The 20,625-nt window shown below is 38.2% G+C and overlaps 1 protein-coding gene across 5 annotated transcripts in view; it reads right to left on the reverse strand.

Moving 5' to 3' along the window:
- The window catches only part of tnk2b (tyrosine kinase, non-receptor, 2b), a 155,572-nt gene that overhangs the window by 62,371 nt on the left and 72,576 nt on the right, over positions 1-20,625 (reverse strand). For 2 of the 5 annotated variants that reach the window (XM_026206348.1, XM_026206352.1), the window contains exon 1: positions 941-2,337. The exons of 2 other annotated variants lie outside the window; for them this stretch is intronic. In XM_026206348.1, the coding sequence (XP_026062133.1) occupies positions 941-1,003 (63 nt within the window). In that variant the 5' untranslated portion in view covers positions 1,004-2,337. Of the gene's footprint in view, positions 1-940; positions 2,338-20,625 lie in introns of those variants that run through there. One more of the 5 variants, XM_026206351.1, reaches the window with a different exon arrangement.

Genomic DNA, 20,625 nt, shown 5'->3' on the forward strand with positions numbered 1-20,625 from the left:
GTGTGTGTGCATTTCGGATGGGTTAAATGCAGAGCACAAATTCTGAGTATGGGTCACCATACTTGGCTGAATGTCACTTCACTATTCTTGATAAACCTGATCCTCATGATATGTGGTCATGTATAGCGTGCATGCATCTTTTACAATGCTAAAAAGGAACTGCTTTTGGTCTTAATACAGTATGGTTCAATAAATTTGTAAGCCCTCCAAACAAATCAAGACCCTTCTATAATATATTTTAATATTTGGTACTTGACATTACGGTATTATTATTTGAAAAATATGGTGGTACTGGTAACAAGTATTACCAAAATGCAGGTATACTGAGCAATGTTGGAGGCAATGAGTGAAGCTTGTGCAATTTGAAGTAATGCTTATGGTGTTACAGGATTGTAGACTTTAAGCCCAATTGAACTATTGCCATGGCCCTTGGACAGAGTCCATGTGTTACAACTAAGAGTGGTTACACCCTTCAAGCAAATTTAAGAAAGAACATTACATTACATTAAGAAAGAACATTACAAATGAATTGCCATGATGAGGCACAACAAATCAGCTTCAAAGACTGGCAACAGTACGATAATAAATTCAACAAGAATGCATAAATGGACGCAACATAATACTATATAAATGGCAAATCACCTGACTTCTGACAATGTGTGAGAAATACATTGTTAGACATGATGCTCTCAAGTTATGCACTGTGAAGGTTTCATGTATTGTTAGGGTCAGGCTCTGGTATGGTCTGATGATATCCATGAACACAGCTAAGCTCTAACACGTGTATAAAAGCATGGTGCGGTTTCACACCAACACAGATGCTAACATGAACCAGCACACACACATATGCTCAAGCACAAGTCCGTCCTTAAATTCCCAGCTCTATTCCTCATACCAAAACCTAGCATGCGCTGCTCAAGAGAATGAAAAGCAGACTTACTCTGTAGACATGAAAATGAGCAAGAAATGGAAATGATTTTTTGAGCTTGTCAAAACGACGCATATTGAGTTCTAAGAGAAAATCCACAAAAAGACAAGTTCAGCCTAATCGTCTGAGACTCTTTTGCTGGAAAACAGGGTTTGAGATAGAGAGACAGCTCCAGAACTGTGAAGGTCTCCTCAGTTGGAAAGTTTCCTGAACTTGTACAGCTGACGTACTACATTCCATCGCTTGGCAATCCACATTAAGCTCCTTTAACCAAAGCTCAGCACTAGCATGGAGAACTTGTATGTGGAGGACTGTACAGGGCAAGGCGAGAAAACACCAGAGAGGGAGGTCTGCCAAAGGGAAATGTTCACTTGGCAGCTTAGTTAGAACATCCCAAAACAAAGTTCACACTGCGTGCACTGAAGAGATTCACAAGAACTGTGAGGTGATGTCCTCCTTGTTGTATGTCTGAAAAAGATTTTTCAGAATGTGTTTGAGTCATTTTCCTCAGTTTTCCATTCCTCTATCCATCCGCTCAGTCCAACGGCCAGCTATTAATAGAACAGTTTCTTCTATTCCCAATTCCCTCGCTCAGATGACAGCCACAGTGGAAGTGATAAGAGAACCAGAAGAGCTGCAATGTCCAGACAACATTGTCCCTTAGTGCTTCTGGGGTCTGCTGAGATGGTTTTTTTTTTTTTTTTTGGTCAGTGCGTGCATGTTTGTGTCAGAGGGGCCGTGTTATTCTGGAGCAGGAGGAGCGTCTAGGACTCTCTCTCCCCCTACTGCATGACTGTGTAATTCCTGCAACTCACAAACAGACTCTGGGGAAGTGCTCCTTTTCTTTCTTTCCCTCCCTCCTCTCTCTCTCTCTCTCCATCAGCCTGTGCCCGGGACAGAGACTCTATGGTATTCGGATGGAGGAGCATTTGATCATGAGCCAAAAGGTCAGATTTAACTGCAGGATGGAGAGCTCATTTCCTGTGTTCCTCCCATATGTTGGGCTCTTAACAAATCCCCCTCCTGCACAGCACCATATCCCCTCCTATCTCTGACTCTCACCACATCTTTCTTTTATATTCACTCTCTCTCTCCAACTCTGCTCTAAACTCCCACATGACCTGACTTTTCCTTCTTTATTTGGATTGCGGCATTATCCTTCCTCAATCACTCTACAAATGTTATCTCGACTTCTTGTAAACAAACGCATTCAAAATGTGTCCCCTTCCTCTTCCTCAGTCTCCTCTAAATGAAAAGGGGACATTTTGGCTTCATCACCCCTAGCAGGATAAAGCATGTTTTATTTACGTCCCTTCCCCTCCCTTATTCCCCACTGATTCATCAAGCCTACAGACTAAACCAGACGTGCGGCATTTTGAGTGATAAACAGAATGTACAATGTCGGTGGAGGCATGTGTTTTGATTTTTTTCCCCCTAGAGAAAGAGGGAAGATGAGGTGAGCAGGGACAGAGGCAGTAAAACAGGGCCCTGCGTGTCATGAACAGTCTGCCTCCAATTACTGCCCGACACAAAGAATTTCCAACGCTGTTTAAGACCAAGCAGCTAATGCAGCAGGAATGTTCCTGAGACTTATCGAAAAAAGGAGCTTTATTTAAGAGAATGAAAAAAAAAAATGGTTATACTAGCACAGCTGTGAATAAGGAGAAAATGCGGGTCCCTGTGACCGAGCTCAGATATTTGGCTGAACACTTAAACCAGCTGTGCACTGTAGACACTGTCGGTGCCGTAACGGTCTGGTTAATTCATTTTAGGAGTTCTTTCCATAGGGGGGTATCAAGGCAATATTTTATGTAAAGCAGGTATAAAAATATTGAGTTTTGACTTTACAAGCAATTCGATATGAGGCAATACCATTTATATCGATATGCAGTAATTTGATACTAGTGCATATTAAAATATAGCGGACGACACAGACTGAGCTGCAGTGGAGAAAGTGCATATTCCAATTTGTTCTAAACATGTGACAAGATTCATATTAAGGCCTTCAAAATCTGGTAAGACAATTTATAATTTCGTTTTGCATATTAGTTTAAGCGGCTGGGCCTATCATATGCTCTGACAGAAAGGCTGTGTGTGGTGCTGACAGAGACATTAGGCTACTTGCGCTGTTTAATGTTTTTGAGATGTGCCATCTTCCTGAATGAATAACTTAATTTCACAAGTATATTCTCCATCTGTAAATGTTAGAATGCCATGGAAATTTTAACATTTTTCAGTCAGAAGTGCATGAGTCTTTTGCTTTGGTATCCTCCGCTAAACTTCACAGACAGACTTAATTTAGAAAGAGCACCACCACGCGCATGCATGCCAAACAGACAGAGCTCAATTAAATAGGAGCGCAATAATTCTGACTAAAATATACAATTTCGCTGAAATATTTATAGTTTGTACAATAAATGTGACGTAGAATTGTAAACCCTACAGGTAAGTCTTTATGATAGCAATAGCACTGACTGTTAATGGGGTAATCAAAATAGCCTAACGCAACTCTGTGCTTTTGTTCTCATTTATTTTCTTTTTTAGTTTCGTGAATTTAACTTAATATATATATATATATATATATATATATATTAGGGGTGTAACGGTTCACAAAATTCACGGTTCGGTTCGATACGATACACTGATGTCGCGGTTCGGTTCGGTACGGTTCGGTACGTTTTAGATAAAGCAAAATGTAAAACATCTCAACTTTTCAGAATGCCGCAAGCGCACCGCGGATCATGTGACAAGAACAAACCAATCAGCTTCATCCTTTCCCATAACAACGTTGAAAGCTCAGCCAAGATGAAGGAACAGCTGATCATAGTTGTATATGGATTGCAATTTTGAAATAAATTTAGTAGCAGAGCTAGCCTACTGCAAGCGATTTTTAGAGCTGCAAATCCATTTATCCTTTGCTGAAATTTCTGCGTCTTTATGGAGAGAGCACGTCATTGTTGATTAGCAAAGGCAGATGCCTCAGGGGCGCTTCAGCCCGAGCGCTTTGGAAAGGAGGAGAAAGACACGCCTAGAGTTTTCCACACGTTTTAGGCGCGATATGTGAACGGCCCCTAAGGCGCTCACTCACTCAGCACACGCTAAAGGCTCGTTGCAAAATGCCTAATGCATTTAACAGACCAGAAATAGAAGATCCTCCAATAACCAACAGATCTGGTGTTTGGGAGCACTTTGGATTCCCTGTAAGCTATAATGGTGATGACAAAATGAATGGTAAATAGTAAGGTCTCATATCCACGGCTCTAATGTAAATGTAACGCAAACGTAGCCTACCAATCGTCGCGTTGATGTCTTTTGCCCTGTTTGAGTCAGTTGGAAATGTCTGTCTAAATGCTGCGGGGATAGTTTGTTGCGTGTATGTTTCTCCTTTTTTTCGTCTTTTCCCAGATACTGACACACTAAAGTTATGTCGGCGTAAATGAGTTGACATGTTTCAAGTATTTCCGCTGTTGTTGTTGTTGTTTTTTTTTTTTTGTTTTTTTTTATTCCCCGCTGGTGTACCCTATTGTCATGTAGCAGTATATTTCACTTTTTTATATATATATATATATATATATATATATATATTAGGGGTGTAACGGTTCACAAAATTCACGGTTCGGTTCGATACGATACACTGATGTCACGGTTCGGTTTGGTTCGGTTCGATACGTTTTAGATACAGCAAAATGTAAAAACATCTCAACTTTTCAGAATGCCGCAAGCGCACCGCGGGTCATGTGACAAGAACCAACCAATCAGCTTCATCCTTTCCCGTAACAACGTTGAGAGCTCAGCCAAGATGAAGGAACAGCTGATCATAGTTGTATATGGATTGCAATTTTGAAATAAATTCAGTAGCAGAGCTACTGCAAGCGATTTTTAGAGCTGCAAATCCATTTATCCTTCGCTGAAATTTCCGCGTCTCATGGAGAGAGCACGTCATTGTTGCTTAGCAAAGACAGACGCCTCAGGAGAAAGACGCGCTTAGTGTTTTCCATGCGTTTTTAGGCACGATATGTGAACGGCCCCTAAGGCGCTCGCTCACTCAGCACGCGCTGAAGGCTCGTTGCAAAATGTCTAATGCATTTAACAGACCAGAAATATAAGATCCTAAAATAACCAACAGGTCTGGTGTTTGGGTTGGATTCCCTGTAAGCTATAGTGTCTAAATGCTGCAGGGATAGTTTGCTGCGTGCATGTTTCTCCTTTTTTTCGTCTTTTCCCAGATAGTACTGACGCATATATCCCAGATATTCCCGCGGGTTTTTTTTTTTTTTTTTTTTAATCCCGCTGGTGTACCCTGTCATGTTGCAGATGCGACATACCGTTGTTTATTTATCCACCACTCTCTTGCCATCACCATTATAGCTTAAAGGGAATCCAAAGTGCACCCAAACACCAGACCTGTTGGTTATTGGAGGATCTTCTCATTTCTAGTCTGTTAAACGCATTGGCTATTTTGCAACGAGCCTTCAGCGTGTACTGAGTGAGCGAGCGCCTGCTGAGTAGCCTAACATAAACATATAAGATGGTGTTTTTTTCTTCTTCGGGAGTGTCAGGGGCGTTGCCTGTTACGTTGTTTGGGTTATTGGGCTACCTTGTTGAACGCATATCATTATATTTCTTTCTCTCTCTTTTTTTTTTTTTTCAAATATAATTAATTACTCCAACGAACCGTTCGGTATACATAATGCGTACCGCGTACCGAACCGAAAGCGTCGTACCGAACGGTTCAATACGAATACGCGTATCGTTACACCCCTAATATATATATATATATATATATATATATATATATATATATATATATATATATATATATATATATATATATATATATAATTCATTAGTCTAACGAACCATTCGGTACATAATGCGTACCGCGTACCGAACCGAAAGCCTCGTACCGAACGGTTCGATATGAATACGCGTATCGTTACACCCCTAATATATATATATATTAGTACAGATGTTTTTAATCCAAATACAGAAAAACGAAAATACCGATATATATATATAATGTATTTCACAAATTGGCCAAAAAATACAGAGATATTCATTTTTGCCCATATCGCCCAGCCCTAATAAAAATGCATGGACTGTGAACAGTGCTATACAAAATGACAACCTTTATCGATATACTGTAAACTAATTTATCATATACTGCACTGCACACAGATGAAAAAGGACTTGATTTAAAGAGATAGTTCATCCAAAATTGAAAATATATGAAATATGAGACTTCAGACAAGAACAAAACTAATTGGGTCCTATTCATCAAGCAGTAACATTTCAGCTTTCATGTACTGTAATATAAGTGCACTGTCCATGTGCATTGATCAATGTGTATATATACAAGCATAATTAAATCTGTTCAGACTTGGAATAAACCACTTCATTAATATGGATTACTTTTACAATATTTTTATGATATTTTAGAAGCTTGAAATGAAGGAATGGATAAAAATTAAAACAATATTAAAAATATCTTCATTTGTGTTCAGAATATAAACAATGCCTTATGGCTTTGGAACAACATGAGGGTGAGTAAATGATTTCAAGATTAAATAATTTAAACTGTAAAAAAAAAGCAATGGAGGTGTCATCAAGGAACAATTCTTTCTCTTTGCATTTGGTCACCTGTAGTTAGCACAACAGCTTTGCAGATTCAGACCGGATGAGCCAAGGTCACACTACACCTCCAAATGTAGCACCACATGGAGAAGACAAATCCACCCTCACTCTCATGTCTGCCTGCAGGATTCAATCAAGGTCTATGTCAAAAAGCACAAGTAGTCAAATCTGATTAATGAAATTCGAGATAACGTCATTAAACTCATGAGACGTTGGAAGTACAGTATATAGTCAGTTCATATATTTATAATTTTGTTTTTGTTTTTTGTATGCACTGTTCAGCTGGATCACTTTTTTCCCAGGCTGCGGTACTCTAATGAACCACCAGAGGGAAGCAGTCACACTAAAGTGCTTGTACCCAGTGGTATTTGAATGACACCTGGTATCATCCATATTCCAGGCCTAGAAGATACTGTACTTTACACTTACTCCAACAAAAATCATTTTTAACATTACAAATATAACAACAAAGTATGAAATCCTGCAGATAAAAAAGCCATAATCAAGTCTTCTCTCAAGTTCAGTGAGTGATTCCTAACACCTTTACTGATGGACAACAGCAGTAACAGTAACTGGATCTACTATTAAAGATCATCTGGAAATGTCATACAGACAAAAGACATGCTTGAACATGGCTTAAAAGACAACACGTGCTTCTGTTTAATAACAAATCACATGATTCTTTACAATGCAGCTTTGTAAGCGATACTGAATATGCAGCTAAATTCTTCAGCTTTCAAGATGTACAAGACCTTCATGAAACACATTTGTCTCATAACTTCTGTACAGTATTTCAAAGAGAAACATTATTCTGATGGAAATAATGTAGAGCAATACTTTATTTTATCCACTAGGATTTGTTCGAACTGAGCATGTATAGTGTATCAAGTGGCATGGCAAAAGAAACAAGTTCCCCTTTCAGAATTGATGTATTCAATGTATTTTTGCATTGTTTTGTTCATTTACACCGCCAGTGCTTTCCTGTGTTTTGTGCTTTCATTTACAAGCCTGGATTTCATATAAAGACACACTGACATCTAAGTACTCATCAAGAAGTGCTGCTCTTTCATTTTTGTGCTATCTCTAGGCTGAAATTAAAATTAAATTAAATTTATGCTTTTAGCAGACGCTTTTATCCAAAGCGACTTACAGTGCATTCAGGCTATACATTTTTACCTATCATGTGTTCCCGGGGAATCAAACCCCCAACCATGCGCTTGATAAGGCAATGCTCTACCAATTGAGCTACAGGAACAATTACAGGCTTATACTATTATATTGTGTAATGACTCACTCGTTTTCTCAATGCATTGATTACAAAGCCTGACCATTCATATGCATCAATCTTTAAACATGATTTTTGAATCGTGAATCACCAATCTCGGACAGTAATCGATTCAAAATGCTAAGAATTGAATGAATCGCAATTTCTATAGTGATTCAGTGCTTTCAAAATATATACACATTAAATTACTACACGCACAAATTAATGGAGACCTTGAAGAGTGTTCGTGAATCGTGCCTCTGATCTGTCCTTGATGCGCTCCAGTATTACCGCTTGAGACTGTCACAGGATTGTCATTAGGAAAAAATATCATTACAAATGATTGATTATTGTCCAACAGTGTAATGATTTCTTACAGCTAATTAAAAGTAATAAAAAAGAAGAGAATTCCTTGAAAAAAAAAAAAGTTTTAAACATTTCTAATAATTATAATAATACATAGGCGACATACATAAAATGATTGTATTTGACATTTCTGTCAATCCTGAAATGATGGCTACACACGCCCCTGGTGTGACAAAATGTTAGTCTATACATAATACTCTTAAAGCTCTTTTTTTAAATCTTGGCTTACATTTTTATGTATGCCAATTTTTCGGATCAGCAAGAACAGAAAAATATTTCAATTTAACTTGCTTTCCATTTATTACTTAAAGCAAAGTACTTCAATACCACAGCAAATACTACTAGATTAACTAAGCAAGTTTAAACATGATTAAAGATACAAGACAACAGCCAGTAAAAATAAGAACAAATAAACAAATTTTCAAGCATAGATAAATACAACACAATATGTTACGAATAAAATAAGGCTGGTAGTATCCAAATACAAATTTCCCTTTAAGACCTGATGCACAGATGCCATATAATGATAAACATCACATCCCATTTAATTCTCAGCTGTGTTCATTCATTTGAAACAAAAATGACTGCATTTACCTGATTTATTGTCGAGATGGGTATTTTGTCATAATTTTATGTGTACGTGTCTGTTCAGAGGATTCAGAAGAGGATTCAGTTCGGGGTTCGTGCGCCGTCTGAAAGGCATTTGCGTCTTCATGTGTGTGCGGCTGTAAGCCTAGAGAACAGCGCGCGAGTAACAAAGTTCCCTTTCGTATTTTCTCTCTTTAATTGGTTACAATTCACTTCCGTGTGTATAAAACAATTATAAACTTACTTTATTATGGTTAAATTTAGCAATTAATCCGCGGAGCATGGCACGCTTGTCCTGCAAATGTTGCAGTTCACTGTATTTTCCTTTTCGAAGTGTTCCCAATGATATTTCAAGCAATTTAAGATCATCATGGTGAACAGTGCGCATCTGAAGTGTCTCTGCAGGAAATAATGCATTATTTATCGGCTCTAAGATATCGACCAAATTCTCTTATTGGTTTGATAATGATAAAAGAAAAATGTACATTTATCGGCCGATATTGGTAGTGTTATGAACCCACATGTACATTTTATTTCTCTATTGTATTGTTTTATTTTGATTTGATTCTGTATTTTATTGTCATAAGGTCATCTATTTGTCTGATTAAGTACATGGCAATAACATAAAATAAGTAATACACAGTGGTAAAGATGTTATCGATGTTTAATCCTCTTATGCTTTGTTTGCATGGAGAGCAGAGTTTAAATAAACATAGAAAAGAGTTCATGAGCAGGTCAACGAGTTTGGATATGGTCAAATGGCTAGTGACCATCTCAGCATGTTTTGTGATTGGGTCATTCTTGTTCACACGCGATAGCGCGTGAATTCGCGGAGGAGAACATTCGGGAAGCGCGACTTCTGTGGGATGACGAACAAGCTTCGGATGCAGTCCGTTGTCGCGAGGGACATGGTTGGACCATATTTCTTCTCACTTTTTAGATCCCTTTCTTTGCACAGATCTCGTGGACTTTCTCGGGAGTGGATACCATATCTTTTGGATGTTTTCCAGGATTTTTGCGCCGTCACCCTTTTGAAACAGTGACAGAGACACTACGTGCATGCATGTGTGGTAGGATAGTCGAGATGGCCATGCTTAAAGGACAGTGAGATGTATCAACAGGCTACCAGTAATGTTAATATGTTTTGGGGGTGCTTTGAATGTGAACCTTTTTTTTTGTTTGAGATAAAAAAACGACTGTGATATAGTGAGCTGTAAATTTATTTCAAATGGGTTTCAGATAAATGCTTGAAACGGATTCATGACTCCATGCCTGTATTTGCTGCTGTCCTAGTACGTAACAAAAATTGGGGGCTGGGTCCGGGATATTTACCATTTTGACGAGTCATTTGCATTAAGTTAGCATTTATTGAATCCAAGTGATTGTTTTTTGTCCCTCTCGTAATTATGGCAGCAGCAGTAAAAGAGTTTTTGGAATTACCTACTGTTAAGGGTCTGCAGCAATTGAGAAAAACTGATTTATTGGAAGTTGCTAAGATGCTAAAATTAGCTGGTTTGAATGTAAGATACAGAAAAAAAAATGAATGTACAAGTGATAGCACAACATTATCATGATGAGGGTGTTTTTACAAGTGAAGACTTGGCTCAATTTGGAGCATCTGATGTGGAGCCTCAACCTAAAAGTGGCTCAGACATAGAGTTAAAAATATGACTGATTCAGTTGGAGAGAGAAAGAGAAAAAGAACGTGCTGATGAGAGAGAAAAAGAAAGACAGTTTGAACTAGATAAATTGAAATTGGAAAGAGACAGAGAAGATAGAGAAAGAGAAAGACAGGAACGAATGGAAAAGGAAAGGATGCTGATTGAAAGAGAAAGAATAGAGCTGGAAAGAGAAAAAAAAAACAGAAAAACAGCTTCAGTCAGCAAAGCTAGGAAAAGCAGATCCATTAAATACAAACGAATTCAGTGCTAGCAGAGAAGTGAGGTTAGTTCCTCCTTTTGATGAGCTGGAGGTTGACAAAAATTTCCAGCATTTTGAAAAAGTGGCTGAGAGTTTGAAGTGGCCCATTGAGTATTGGTCTTTGATGCTGCAAAGTGTTATAAAAGGAAAAGCTCAACAAGCTTATTCAGCTTTGTCTGTTGATGATGCTTCGAACTATGATGTGGTTAAGCAAGCTATTTTGTCAGCTTACGAGTTGGTTCCGGAAGCTTACAGACAGAAATTTAGGAGTCTCAGAAAGATTGATAGTCAGACATATGTTGAATTTGCTCATGATAAGGAGGTGTACTTTGAGCGTTGGTGTACATCTAGAGCAGTCAATAGTGATTTCAAGAAATTGAAAGACTTGATGTTGGTTGAAGAATTTAAGCGGTGTGTTAAGGATGATATTAAGTCTTACCTGGATGAGAAAGACGCATCCACACTACATGAAGCTGCTAAGTTGGCAGAGGAGTATTCACTCACTCATAAGTCTAAGTTTGGATCTCATGACAGGCCATATCCACCTAAAAAGAGTAGTGGAAAATTTAATTCAGCCCAGACCACAGAGGTTAAAGACAGAAGTGCTGATGTTAAGAAAAAGTTTGGTGATACCAAGAAGGAGGCACCTACGGGTCCTACGTGTCATTATTGCAAGAAACCAGGTCATGTCTTGTCGGAGTGCCTAATTCTTCAAAGAAAGAGAGAAAAGGGGCCCTCGCCTAATGCTTTGGTGAAGTCTGTCACAGAAATGCCTATTGAGTTTGGTTCACGTGAATCATTTTGTCCTTATGATGCTAAAAAGGCTGAGTCGTCTGATCTTCTGAGGGAAGAGTTCCTTCCTTTCGTGTCAAAGGGATTTGTTTCTCCAAGTGAAAATTCTCCTTCTCAACCCATTCGAATTCTCTGTGATACTGGGGCTTCCCAATCGCTTTTGTTAAAAGAGGCATTGCCCTCCTGTGGAACTGAAGACAAGGCGATAGGGGACTTTATTCTTGTTCAGGGTATTGAGGGGAAAATTGTGACCGTACCTTTGCACTCCGTGTTTCTGAAGTCAGACTTAGTAACAGGACAAGTTAAAGTGGGGCTTATGTCCAGTCTCCATGTCAAAGGGATATCTCTTTTACTCGGCAATGACTTAGCTGGTGGAAAAGTCGTTCCCTCTGTTCAGTTGACCTCTAAGCCAAGCATTGAAGATGATTCTAAGTTAGACTTGGAGTTTTTCCCTTCATGTGCAGTGACTCGAGCTATGGCCAACCAGGCAGGAGAAGAGGAGAACTCGGTACAATCTAGCACATTGCTGAAGCATGACCTTGATCGTTCAGGTCATGGGTTAGATAGTGGCTCTAGTAAGAGTTCATGTTTTAATGAGTTGTCAGATACTTTTCTTGGAGCAGTCTTTGATCACTACGTTATTAGTTTGCCACAAGAAGTTGGAAATGATTTGCATGTGTCTGATGGTTTATCTTTGTCAAGAAAGCAATTAATCACTGAGCAAAGCAGTGATCCTGAGATTGCTGAATTGAGAGAAAAAGCTCTTCCTGATGAGGAAATTGTCAAAGTGCCAGTTGGGTTTTACCTGAAAGACGGGGTTTTGATGCGGAAATGGCGTCCTCCTGATATTCCTGCCAATGAAGATTGGGCAGTTATTAACCAAGTTGTTGTACCTAAAGTTTATAGGAAGGACATACCATGGCGCATAACTTACCTCTAGGTGGTCATCTTGGTGTTAACAAGACTGTTAACAAGATCATGAAGCAATTCTTCTGGCCAGGTTTGCGCAAAGATGTTGCAAACTTCTGTCGCACATGCCACACTTGTCAGGTGGTGGGTAAACACCAGTTTGACCCTCCTGTGGCACAATTGAAACCTATGGTGTAACCTAACCTTTGGTGAGCCTTTCTCAAGGGTTATTGTGGATTGTGTGGGGCCTTTACCCAGGACAAGAACTGGAAATGAGTACATGGTGACTATCATGTGTGCTTCAACAAGGTTCCCTGAAGCAATTCCACTCAGAAATATTAAAGCAGCCACCGTTTCTAGGGCCTTGATAAAGTTTTTCACTTTGTTTGGGCTGCCAAAAGAGATACAATCGGATCAGTGTAGTAATTTTACCTCCGGATTATTCCAGCAGGTTGTTTACCAGTTGGGAATCAAGCAGATTACATCCAGTGCATATCATCCTGAGAGCCAAGGTGCTTTAGAAAGATTTTATTCCACCCTGAAAACCATGATTCGGACATACTGCTTTGGGAATGAGAAGGATTGGGATTAAGGTGTTCATTTGTTGTTGTTTGCGGCTAGAGAGTCGATCCAAGAGTCTCTGGGTTTCAGCCCTTTTGAGCTGCTTTTTGGACACCAGGTAAGAGGACTGTTAGCCCTGCTGGGTGAGCAGAGGACTAACAACGACATTCATGGTAATTTGTTGGATTATGTCCTTAATTTCATAGAGAGACTTAATAGAGCCTGTGCACTAGCCAAGGAGAATCTTGAGGGTACTCAAGGGAAGATGAAAACTTGGTACGACCGCAAGGCTAGGGCAAGAACATTTAAGCCAGGAGAGAGAGTGCTTGTTTTGTTCCCACTGCAGTCCAATCCCCTACAGGCTAGATTCCATGGACCTTATGAGATCCATTCCAAGGTTAATGATCTCAATTACATTGTGACAACTCCAGATAGGAGAAAGGCCAGACAGTTATGTCACATCAACATGTTGAAACCCTACCATAATAGGTCTGTGCAGATTGTCTCAGTTGTTAACCAGGGTGAAAGTGCTGTAGGTGATGATTGTCAGGAGGAGGCACCCTCCATCAAACCCGAAATCATTTCCTGTAAATTGGCCAATTCTGAGATACTGCAGAACCTTGATGTGAAAATGCCACATTTAGAGCTTTGGCAACAAGCTCAAATGATGGACTTGGTGCTTCAGCATCGAGATGTTTCCTGATGTTCCTAAAAGAACTCATGTAGCAGTTCATGATGTTGATGTAGGTAATGCTCAAACACTCAAACAACATCCGTATAGGATGAGTCCTGAGAAATGTAGGCTAGCTGAAGAGGAAGTGGCTTACAAGTTAGAGAACAACATCATTCAGCCATCACACTCCAATTGGAGCTCTCCGTGTGTGCTTGTACCCAAGCCTGATGGTAGTACAAGATTTTGTACAGACTATAGAAAAGTCAACGCTGTTAGCAAGACTGATGCTTTTCCAATCCCAAGGGTAGATGATTGTATTGACAAAGTGGGACAATCAAAGTTCCTCACTAAGATCGATTTGTTAAAAGGTTATTGGTGTGTTCCATTAACTGAACGAGGTAGAGAAATATCTGCTTTTGTAACACATTCTGGGCTGTATGAATATCAGGTTCTCCCATTTGGAATGAAAAATTCACCAGACACATTCCAAAGAATGATTCATGACTTCAAAGAAGTCATCTCCAAGATGTTGGCAGACTGAGAAATTTTCAGAAGCCAACCTAACAGTTAACTTGGCTAAGAGTGAATTTGGATGTGCTCATGTAACTTATCTGGGACATGTTATTGGTCAAGGTCAGGTAGCTCCAGTTGATGCTAAGGTCCAGGCAGTATTGGCCTTTCCTGTTCCCACCAATAAGAAAGCTTGAGGAGATTCTTGGAAATGGTGGGATATTATCGCAAGTTTTGCAAGAACTTTGCTGATGTCGGCTTACCCCTGACAAATTTACTTAAGAAAAGAGAGAAGTTTGTCTGGAGCGAATCCTGCCAAAAGGCATTTGACAAACTTAAGTCTATGTTATGTCATTACCCTGTGCTCCAGTCTCCTGATTTTAATAGACCATTTTCAGTGGCCGTAGATGCTAGCGATGATGCTGCTGGTGCAGTGTTGTTACAACAGGATGAAAGCGACAAAGTTGAGCACCCTGTGGCATATTTCTCAAAAAAGTTAAATCAGCATCAAAGAAACTATTCAACCATCGAGAAAGAGCTATCAGCTTTGATTCTAGCACTACAACAGTTTGATGTTTACTTATGTACATGTCAGAAACCCCTCATTGTTTATACTGATCATAATCCATAGTGTTTTTGAGTAAGATGAGGAACAAAAACAGAAGATTGTTAAACTGGAGTTTAATTTTGCAAGAGTATGACATGGTGATAAAGCATGTTAAGGGTAAAGATAATGTTATTGCTGATTGTCTATCTCGGTGTTAAAAAGTTATTGATAGACCTGTCTGAAAATTTTGATCCCATAGATCCCTTTTAAGGGGGAAGGTGTGATGAACCCACATGTACATTTTATTTCTCTATTGTATTATTTTATTTTGATTTGATTCTGTATTTTATTTTGTCATAAGGTCATCTAATTGTCTGATTAATAACATGGCAATAATATAAAAATAAGTAATACACAGTGGTAAAGATGTTATCGATGTTAAATCCTCTTATGCTTTGTTTGCATGGAGAGCAGAGTTTAAATAAACATAGAAAAGAGTTCATGAGCAGGTCAACGAGTTTGGATACGATCAAATGGCTAGTGATCATCTCAGCATGTTTTGTGATTGGGTCATTCTTGATCACACGCGATAGCGCGTGAATTCGTGGAGGAGAACATTCGGGAAGCGCGACTTCTGTGGGATGACGGACAAGCTTCGGATGCACTCTGTTGTCGCGAGGGACATGGTTGGACCATATTTCTTCTCACTTTTTGGATCCCTTTCTTTGCACAGATCTCGTGGACTTTCTCAGGAGTGGATACCATATCTTTTGGATGTTTTCCAGGATTTTCGTGCCGTCACCCTTTTGAAACAGTGACAGAGACACTACGTGCATGCATGTTTGGTAGGATAGTCGAGATGGCCATGCTTAAAGGACAGTGAGATGTATCAACAGGCTACTAGTAATGTTAATATGTTTTGGGGGTGCTTTGAGTGTGATATAGTGAGCTGTAAATTTATTTATATTTGGGTTTCAGATAAATGATTGAAACGGATTCATGACTCCATGCCTGTATTTGCTGCTGTCCTAGTACGTAACCGTATGGTGTGTCGGTTGCCCCCCGGGATCGCTAAATCAGTCGGCGCCAGACTGGGAATTTAACCACTCTCAAATCACTGGGGCTATCGATGCGGGGGTGGCCTCATTCTAAATTGGGCCATTAGCAAAAACAAAAGAGAGCTGAAAGCATCCCCGAATCTGATGCGGATTCGCTGCACCATTATGGAGATATGGCCATTCAAAGTTTCAATGGTTTTCCATTGACTTAAGCTTTAAAGTGTTTCATCCAGGTCACCAGTAGCAAACAATGGAGTGCGCTCTGCTGGACAAACTAATTATACCATTTCAAGCATTTTATCTGCGTTATATGTTCTGTAAAAGAAAAAAATAATAATTTCGGCGGCATATTGGCAGTTTAATCAGCCGATTATATAGGCAAAACGATATGTCGGTTGGGCGTTAATTTGAATTGGCCCAATTCATTTGAATGGATGGTGAGTAGTTCCCTGGTAATTATTTTGTCTGTATATAAACTTTCTTCTTCTTTGCTATTAAGATGATCACAACGAAACGCATCTTAAATAGAATAAAGCTCCTGTTCTGCTTAAACATGCATTCTGGAGTTAATCCAAGTAACATTATTCAAATTTTCTGAATTCCTACCTGCATTTACACAGAATGTATTCAAATAAAAATAGAGGTAAAAGACAGAAAAGAGGTCAGGGTGGCAATCCAGGGTAATAATTTAAAGAGAAATAACCAAAGACCAGTAAGTGTATTTAAATCCGAAAGACAGAGGGAAAAAAAAAGATACTGAGATAGTGAAGTGTGATGTCACTTTTGTTTCTGCAGGACTAAAACATTATCTGCATTTCTCAAGGGGTGGATGAGGTCACAAATGCCCGCTCTGCTATAAATTCATCATGAGTAAAATTAAGTTGCAATGGCAATGCCCCAGAGTTAGTTTAACTTTGTGTCACAAACTGTCAATTAAACATAAGGCCTAAATTTAAGTGAAATTAATTAAATAAAACTTAAATTAAAAAAAATAAATGCTACATAAAAAGGACTATAAAGGCCTATACACTAAATATATTTCACTTAAATCATTAATAGATTAACGAAACGAAAGAACGGAAAAGAAAGGTGTTTTCTTTCTTTTTTTGCAAAAGCGTTCCAATATTGAATTGCATTAGCAACTCATGCACGCTCATATTTTGCTAATTTGACATTGCAGCCCGTTCATTATCAAAATAAATTACAGTTAAATATATATAAAAAGTTACACTGCTCAATTTTAATAGTCCATACAGTCTGTGCCATTCAGCATAACCACTGCCTCACTATGCTGATATAGCATATGTAAAGGATGATGTTTTATGTCCAAAATGCGAGTGAAGAACAAAGCTTATGGTTTACATAATAAATAATATTTTAGCATTCAGATACGTTGTGAATATGGAAACATTTGGATTTGTGCAGAATGAGAAAGATAGGCTTTATTTTAGCTTTTAAATTAATTAGTTTTGGCTTACAACTTTAGAGGATTTGTTGTGGAGGGAAGGGAATTGTGATTGTAATGTTTGTAAATATTTTGCATTATATACCAGTGTTTTAGCCTACAATATTTCTGAATGATAATGGTAAAACAAAACATATATTAATAATTAATAGGGATGCATCGATTCTGATACTCGGGATCGGTATAGGCTACAATACTGACATTTTCTGCCGGATCAGGTATCGGCCAGACAAACTGATCCAAATCCGATATTGTGCGCATAATGTTCTGTGTTATTGTTGAGCCCCACAAAAGGCACAAAAACATTATAAAGCACCTAAACATTTTTGTGCACTATATTTCAAGTGATCTGAAGCTGTTACATACATCAATGTGAAGTACAGATGAATATTTAAGTCATTAAATTCAAGTTCACATAAACTCTTTATTCAGAAATTCTCCCTGCTGCGTCTTGTCTGTCATCCTCCATTCAACAATCAAACTGCATGTTGCGTTTGGTTACTATAGTCAAAATGGTGAAACTCTCTTTAAGAGTGCACAGTAACTGAGATTTAATACTTTTAAAAGAAAAGACTCAAACTAACGCATACATTTAATGCACTATGTATCAATATCTCTTCCCATCTTCCCCACTGTCCAATGAAAGATTATCAATAATAGTCTTTCTTGTTGTCCTACCTGTCATATGTTGCTGCCTTCATTACTGTGCTATACATTTAAAATAAATCTTTAAATTTTATAATATATATTTATATATAAATGCATTTACTTTACAAAAATACAAAGAGCAATGTGTAACATTTTACCCGATGTAGACTTATTCACTTTTATTTGTAAATAAAAATGTTTCACTCGATTTTATACAATTATTGTGCACCCATGATTTTTCTCGAGTATCTTTTGCTGCTAAATTATCCACTAACCTAGTTTATAATAGTATTTTTAGTCATACATTATTATATATATTTTTGATTTGTTATTTTTCATTCAAATTAAGTTGTAGTAGATTGTTTTTAACACAAAAGGGTGGCAATCAGCTCAACACAGATAAGTATAGCAATACTACATTGATTAAAAAAAAAAAAAAAAAAAAAAACCTGCACTGGTATCGGATTGGATCGTTATCGGCAGATACTCCGAATTTTCAGTATCAGATCAGATTGGTTCTGAAACATGGTATCGTTACATCCCTAATAATCAATTGCAATGTATAGCCTACTAATTTAGGCTGGGAATTTTCTCTCAAAACGCTTAGTTGACAGTATTTTATTTTGTTTAATACATTTAGTCAAAAGAAGAAAAAAAAGCTGCTGTATTGGCTATGACTAAGCACAAGATTTTTTTAAAAGTTTTTTTCTTTTCTTTTTGAGTGAAGAAAACGCTGTCCTTCATTATTATTATTATTATTATTATTATTATTATTATTATTATTATTAAGGCAAAGAAAACATTTTAAAAATAAAATTTTTAACCAGTATTTTTTTTTTTCACCGGTTTCAGAATGGTAATAATTAGAGATCGGCTGATATGGGATTTTCTATAGCCTATGCCGATGTTTAGAGGTCAGGGTCAGCCGATGGCCGATATGTGCTGCCGATTTTTAGGGCCGATATCTTGAAGTTTTCCACTTCATTTGCATGCTAAAATGAAACACTAATAATAAGTGGATGCACAACATTTCTAAACTTATGATTTATTGAGCACTGACTTGAACCATCTCTCGAATCTTAATTTTGTGCACTGCACGGTATTAATATAAAAAATGTATCCAAAGTTAACCAAACAAATCAATAAACTGACCAAGTATTAAATATATAAAACAGGTAATATATATATAGATCATTATTACTTATTTACTAGCATTTTATTCATACTAAAACCCCTTTAATTTGGGTGAGAAAGCTTTTTTTCCAAGTGGCTTTTGCACATAATAATAATACCGCTGCAGACGCATTTTGCAGCATTAAGGTTATTAATTGATCATTAATTTAAACGACGATCGATCATGGAAATTATCTAATATTGACATCCCTAAATACAAATGAGTTGGATGGAAAACTGGTTATATTGTCTGCATCCATGCTTCCAAACAAATATCATTCACCGTTCTGGGCAGCTCCAGGACAGCTGTCTCTCCGAACACGTGAGTAACGGAGCCCTCAATCACGCTTTAGTGTTTGTGAGAGCTGCCAACTTCTCCACTCCATTTACAGAGTGAAGTTCTCTGACTACCTTTATCTCCCAGGACTGTTGTTGAATCTTCCAAAAGTTTTGGCTTGGGGTGCTTCACATGCAGCAGCAGCACTTTCCACTGCACCAACAACACGGGGCTGCCCGCCAACGTGCCTGACTTGGAAAAGAAACTTGGTGGAAAAGAAACATTCAAATACCAACTCTGCTCAGAGTGAACCAATCAATTTAAATTTTTAACCCCTGCTTTACACAATTGACCAATATCGGTATTGGAATCGGCCAATAGTTTTTTGTTAAAATCTGCCAAAAACCTATAGGTGCATCCTTACTAAATGTGACACTGAAATGCCACCAAACACAGACAAACAGTGTTAACACACGCACACAGCTTACATGCTTACTAGGGATGGGAAGATTCCCCGATTCGCTCGGTGCATCGGCTTAAAAAGTTAAAGATGCGATGCATCTGTTTAAAAAGTGTGCATCGGATTCAAATTGGCTTTTGTATCGCGATGCATCGTTTCTAACATATCTGCATCGGTAAACCCAGATTTATTTCTTTATAATTATTAGTAGATAACTATACTTTCATTATTTTGAAAAGGAATAATATTTTTAGATTGTTTTCACCCTTCTAAACTGTTTTTCAAGCACGTCTCTCTTCACTGTTGATTGATGACGTAGCCTTTCACAACACCACAGAGACCGGGGCGTGTCAAGAAAGTCACATAGATTAACATGGCAGAGGTAGAGCAGCTGCATCCTCCACCAAGTAATTACAAATCCAGTGTGTGGAAACACTTTGGCTTTTATAAGAAAGCTGGAAATCTTGATAAAACCCATGCAATTTGTAAAATATGTCGTGCCGCTATTAAATATACAGGCAGCACGACAAATCTGACAACACACCTGAAGCGCCGACACGGTGTGAGTTTGGAGACGCCGGCCGCCTCCTCCTCCTCCTCCTCTCACTCGGATTTAGCTGAACCTGCCACTGCTAGCGGGACGCCGGGTGAGCAAACGATCAAAACTTTTTTTCAATCGAAGTTGCCTAACATTTCTGCTCGGATCAACTGATATTTCTTAAGAAAAACCTTAAAAGAGCTTATTTAAGTTAAATTTAATCTGATGAGTCTGGTTTACAGCAGCCTGTGACTGCCTATACTAGTTTTTTTTTTCATTATTTTTTTTTTTACATTTGAATACAGTTATGAAAT

The sequence above is a fragment of the Carassius auratus genome, chromosome 27 (genome assembly GCF_003368295.1).
Source record: "Carassius auratus strain Wakin chromosome 27, ASM336829v1, whole genome shotgun sequence".
In the NCBI taxonomy this organism is placed as follows: domain Eukaryota; kingdom Metazoa; phylum Chordata; class Actinopteri; order Cypriniformes; family Cyprinidae; genus Carassius; species Carassius auratus.